The following is a 5,000-nucleotide window of genomic DNA, read 5'->3' on the forward strand; positions in this document are numbered from 1 at the left end:
ACGACCGAACATCGCTATCGTGTTCGGGCAAGCCATCACTGCGAACTTCGTTTGCTTATAGTATCGAAAGAAAGCCCGAACGTCTAGCAGTAAGACTACCCTAACCATAGACCTCAACCATGTGTAGGGTCTATGCCCTAACATACGATTCTAAAATAAGATCCGTAGATAAATGCTGCCGTCATATTGACTCTATCAACAGATTATACTATATGTTAAATTTTACCCACTTCAAATAATCAGGAGTTTTGGTGCCGGGATTAAGTGGATAGAATTGTTGCCCTTTCTGCCAATATTGACAAAATAGTCAGGCACTTCGAAATACGATAGTTTGGATCGTATAAACACTATCAAATCGATTCAATATAAGTAGCACAAGAAGGCCATCAATAAGTAACGAATCACTCAGATGTCATATATAACTATGTTGTAATCTATCACGCTGACTAGAAACACTCCCCTCCCCCACTATAATCATAAAGTGTCGCTTAGTGGCGATGTTCATACACTACCTTTCACAAAGTCTGATTGGGGAAGGTTTTCGCACTCAAACTCTTTAAGTTGTCTAAAAAGGTAGTTCAGCAGCAAAGTCAAGCGCCAACAGTACTTTCGAAAAGAACAAATTCATATCAATTTTTGCATAGACCATGTAACAGTTTTATCTAGAGCTGATTCAATCCATCTTGCACACGTGGATTAACAACGATCGTTTATACTCTTCAACTTTTCATCCATTCATTCATTCATTCATTCATTCATTCATTCATTCATTCATTCATTCATTCATTCATTCATTCATTGCCAATTTGAAAGTCAATGTACATGTCAATAATGACCATATAAGACAAAAGGAGAAACAAAATGGTAATTTGGAGTCCAAAAAACAGCTTTCCGCTAATCGAGTTTGGCTCCACATCTTTGTCATATCAAACAATGTCCCTTATTTAAGTTAATAGGACACTATTCAGAGTTCCAGTTAACTTAACAATTTGAATACCATGAACGAATATACAACTTTGTTAACTATCAATGAAACAGTCCATAAATTCGTATACATCTACAACAAAATAACTGGCTGTCAAACAGTGAGCATTACTGTGTTTTTATTCTTATACATACTTTTTAGCAAAATTTTTCTTTTATCTTACTTTCAACTTGTTTAGCACTTTTGATTCTTTTCAATAATAGATGATATCTATAAACTGAACAAATGTAAGAGGGAACGATAATATAAACTCTTAGACTATCTGTATCTCAGACCACTATATTTCTATAGTGCTATACGACTGTACGCGCACACCCATAATTAATGATTTTCGGTGATTGGGGGCGCTATGCAGTCACATCTTGGAGTGATAAAACGGACACATCGCACACCTTTCCATATGCCATGTTAGACGTTTGATGATTGGCTTGTCTAGTATGTCAACTATGACCCAACTGTATCCACACTAATCCTCCGAAACTAGTATTCTGAATTATGTCTCCAATTTGTTATGTACTCACTCAAATTAAGTTTTTAAAGCAATACTATTTTAGCACAGTCCCTCCATTATTTCAGATGCATTATTTGTATAAAAATAGATGTTTATTCGAATTACTTTAGATATCTCTACAATGACATATCGATATATAGAGTGTCTCTATCGATAATCCACCAGTTACAGTAATCAGCTGTAAACAATTTATCATTCACAACGTTGTCCATTCCATTATCTTTCTGGCAAAAAGACACATGTACTTTGTTATAGGATTTACTAGAGACACGCGCGCCGTGTTAGTATTAACGGACTGACATAATATAGAAAGGAACTGAGTCAAATGTTTGACACCTGAAGCCAAGAGAATTTGCTAACATTTACCCAATATTTTCCTAAAATCGTAATAACATACAAACACGAGACTTACACCATCTGAAAAATGCAAATTAATGTTTTATTATTACAGGTCAATGCGACCCCGGGCAATCGCCATGTCTCGATTTGACCTGTATCTATGATTGGCAGTTCTGTGATTTTAGACAAGACTGTGCTGATGGTAGTGATGAATTCGGATGTGGTAAGTTTTTAATCTAGTAGTGGTTATGGAAGAAAAACGTACGAAATGTACGCAAACAAGCTTAAGCTAACCATTTTTATCAAAAATGTAGTCTGTACATATAGCACTATTGTGCTATCCACTATTTGTAGCCGGTATATATTATGTTTGTCCAGTGTGCATTACCGTATCCATGTTTATCAAATAAATGTAGATGTTTGACCATTTTGAAAATCGAAAAAGAACAATGTGCATATTGTTGATAAAATCACACCTTTAAAATGATTTAGTATCGGATGTGAATTAAATCTACGATAAAATATAATCAATTAATAATCCTACAATGAATCTTGTTTTGTGCCTTTTCCGTAGACATTTTATGTGATTTCGAGACACCATGTGAGTGGAAACCAGATGAAACGGCCGATTTCAATTGGGCGTTAAAGGATGGCGAACCCGAAGAAGAGACAATGCCCAACTATGATAACACACTTGGCACTAGTGAAGGTCAGTCACCAATTTCAAATATCACTGTATATTGTATTTCCAACTTTTATTAAAAAAACCGGGTAAACACTTTGATGCGAAGACTCTACGTAAATACACCGAACATGTGTGTAGACTACAAACATGTTGGGTGTATTTACGTAGAGTCTTCGCATCAAGGTGTTTACCCGGTTTTTAAAAATAAAAGTTGGAAATACAATATACAGTGAAGTTGTAGTATACTTTGGAGACTTTCGTGTATTGACCTGGTAGACTATATGCCATCTATGTCGTCAGCTGAATCGACTTTAGGCGAAAGTGCAAATGCCCGTCATAGTATTTCAAAACGAACCCAATATAACCTAAATTATAATTAGATACCATTTCCCCGAAAATTTTCCTCCGTTCAGTGAAGGTAAGGGGGCTTTCAGTAATTACAACGCGGGAGGGGGGGGGGGGTGAGAAACCAAGCCCGGTCTGTGGCATAAAATATTATCCCACAAGAGACAGGACTTTTTTTTCTGTAGAAAGACTAGACTCCTAGAGACAAGATGAACGCACAACTAACAACCTCAGGACCGAGGTCAATATCTCCACCCCACCACATTATCCCCAATATATTGTCATGCTATTCCCCCTTTACTACTGTGAGACCTACTCCTCTCCTCACACCACACAACTAAAAGAATTAGTTAATTTGCTGCAGTTCTTACTTAACAATGGTGATAGTGGTGGGATCATGCCAAACTCACAAAATAATGCAAAATTAGACAAACAGTGAGTCAAAGTAAAACGTGACCCTCCCCTAATTTCCATTTTCTAAAATATGTCCCTCCCCAGTGGACAAAATGTGACCCATCGGATTCCTAATTCCTCCCTCGTCAATTAATGAAGACTTCCTAAATATATATATATTTTCAAGTTGAATGAAGAACAACAATTTACTTCCTGAAGTATAATTTATGGGGAAAATAACAACGTTTTTACGTATATTCGAGCATCGCAGAGCTAATGATATAGATGTGAGTTGTCTTGACGTGGAATGACCAAATATAAAAACATATATTTTGTTCGAAGGCGATCACATTGGTTTGTGTGTTAACGATTCGCACAATCTGATACAATGTAGAGTAACATGCTATGTGTTTGAGCAACGTGAAACTATTAAGTACTGTACAACAATTCATAGTTCCATCATCCACAGGCAACAGGTGTGTTTTCAATCGTCTTATAAAGTATTTCAAGTCATAGCGATATTGTATTGATACAATAGCATGCCAGCGAGCAGCAATATTTCAATATTACGTGCCCAATGGTTAATGTACCACAATTGCGATGATTTCTGTGTCGAAGGTGAGGGCATCAATAAAGATGCATGCAATGAAATAATGGTGGAGGCAAGGAGAGTCAAAGAGAAAGAAAGGGACTGGATACTAACGAACTGTATTCGATTCTCGTGGAAAGTAATGTTGGTTTTCATCATTCATATAGAACGTAACGTATCACCCCTGTTTAATCCCGATGCCACCGTAGGTGGCAGGCGATATAGAATGGTTGTGTAAAATTTTAGGAACTTTGTCGATAGCCAGAGTATTTAAAAGAATAGACATTTTCACTTGTTTGTATCTGTGTATGCATATCCAGTATGTGTATGTCTAAAAGTGCTAACAATTCCTTTTTGTAAAACCTTTTCAAACAGGTAAGTATCTCTACGTGATAAGTGATGGAACTCAGCGTATTGCCAGGTATGTCAGTGCCGTACACAGTATCGCCGCAAAGCACTGTATGTTCAGGTTCTTCTTCCACTACCAAGCCCCACGTATTGGTGATCTATACGTCATCCTATTGAAAGATGGTGAGGAAGAAATCTTGTGGAATTTAGGTATCACACAACTCGAAAACATGTGGACGGAGATGACTGTGGATCTGCCGTGTATGCAAGACTTTCAGGTATGAAAATACTAGCTTATGACGATGGACATGACTGTTAGTAGTGAATTACGATGTATGAAAGGACAGGACAGTACTGAATATATATAACGTGAATGGACAGAACAGTAATGAATCTATAACATGAATGGGCAGAACAGTAATGAATCTATAACATGAATGGACAGAACAGTACTGAATTGTAATGTATGAATGGACAGAACAGTACTGAATTGTAATGTATGAATGGACAGAACAGTACTGAATTGTAATGTATGAATGGACAGAACAGTACTGAATTGTAATGTATGAATGGACAGAACAGTACTGAATTGTAATGTATGAATGGACAGAACAGTAATGAATTATAACATATGAATAGACAACATAGTACTGAATTGTAATGTATGAATGGACAACGTAACGAGTACTGAATTATTATGTATGAATGAAATGACCCTCTTTGAATCGCAGTTTTTGGATATCTCTGTATTTTGATTTTTGTTTTGTTTTGATTGATAACCACACGTCATCTTTTGCACGTGTTG

At 36.5% G+C, this 5,000-nt stretch overlaps 1 protein-coding gene across 1 annotated transcript in view; it reads left to right on the forward strand.

Annotated features, from left to right (window-relative positions):
• The window catches only part of LOC144443147 (MAM and LDL-receptor class A domain-containing protein 1-like), a 17,288-nt gene that overhangs the window by 7,290 nt on the left and 4,998 nt on the right, over nt 1-5,000 (forward strand). The window contains exons 2-4 of the mRNA XM_078132516.1: nt 1,948-2,058; nt 2,410-2,544; nt 4,223-4,473. Coding sequence (XP_077988642.1) covers nt 1,948-2,058; nt 2,410-2,544; nt 4,223-4,473 — 497 coding nt within the window. The remainder of the gene's footprint in view (nt 1-1,947; nt 2,059-2,409; nt 2,545-4,222; nt 4,474-5,000) is intronic.

Source organism: Glandiceps talaboti, chromosome 12 (genome assembly GCF_964340395.1).
Source record: "Glandiceps talaboti chromosome 12, keGlaTala1.1, whole genome shotgun sequence".
NCBI classification, from domain to species: Eukaryota; Metazoa; Hemichordata; class Enteropneusta; family Spengelidae; genus Glandiceps; species Glandiceps talaboti.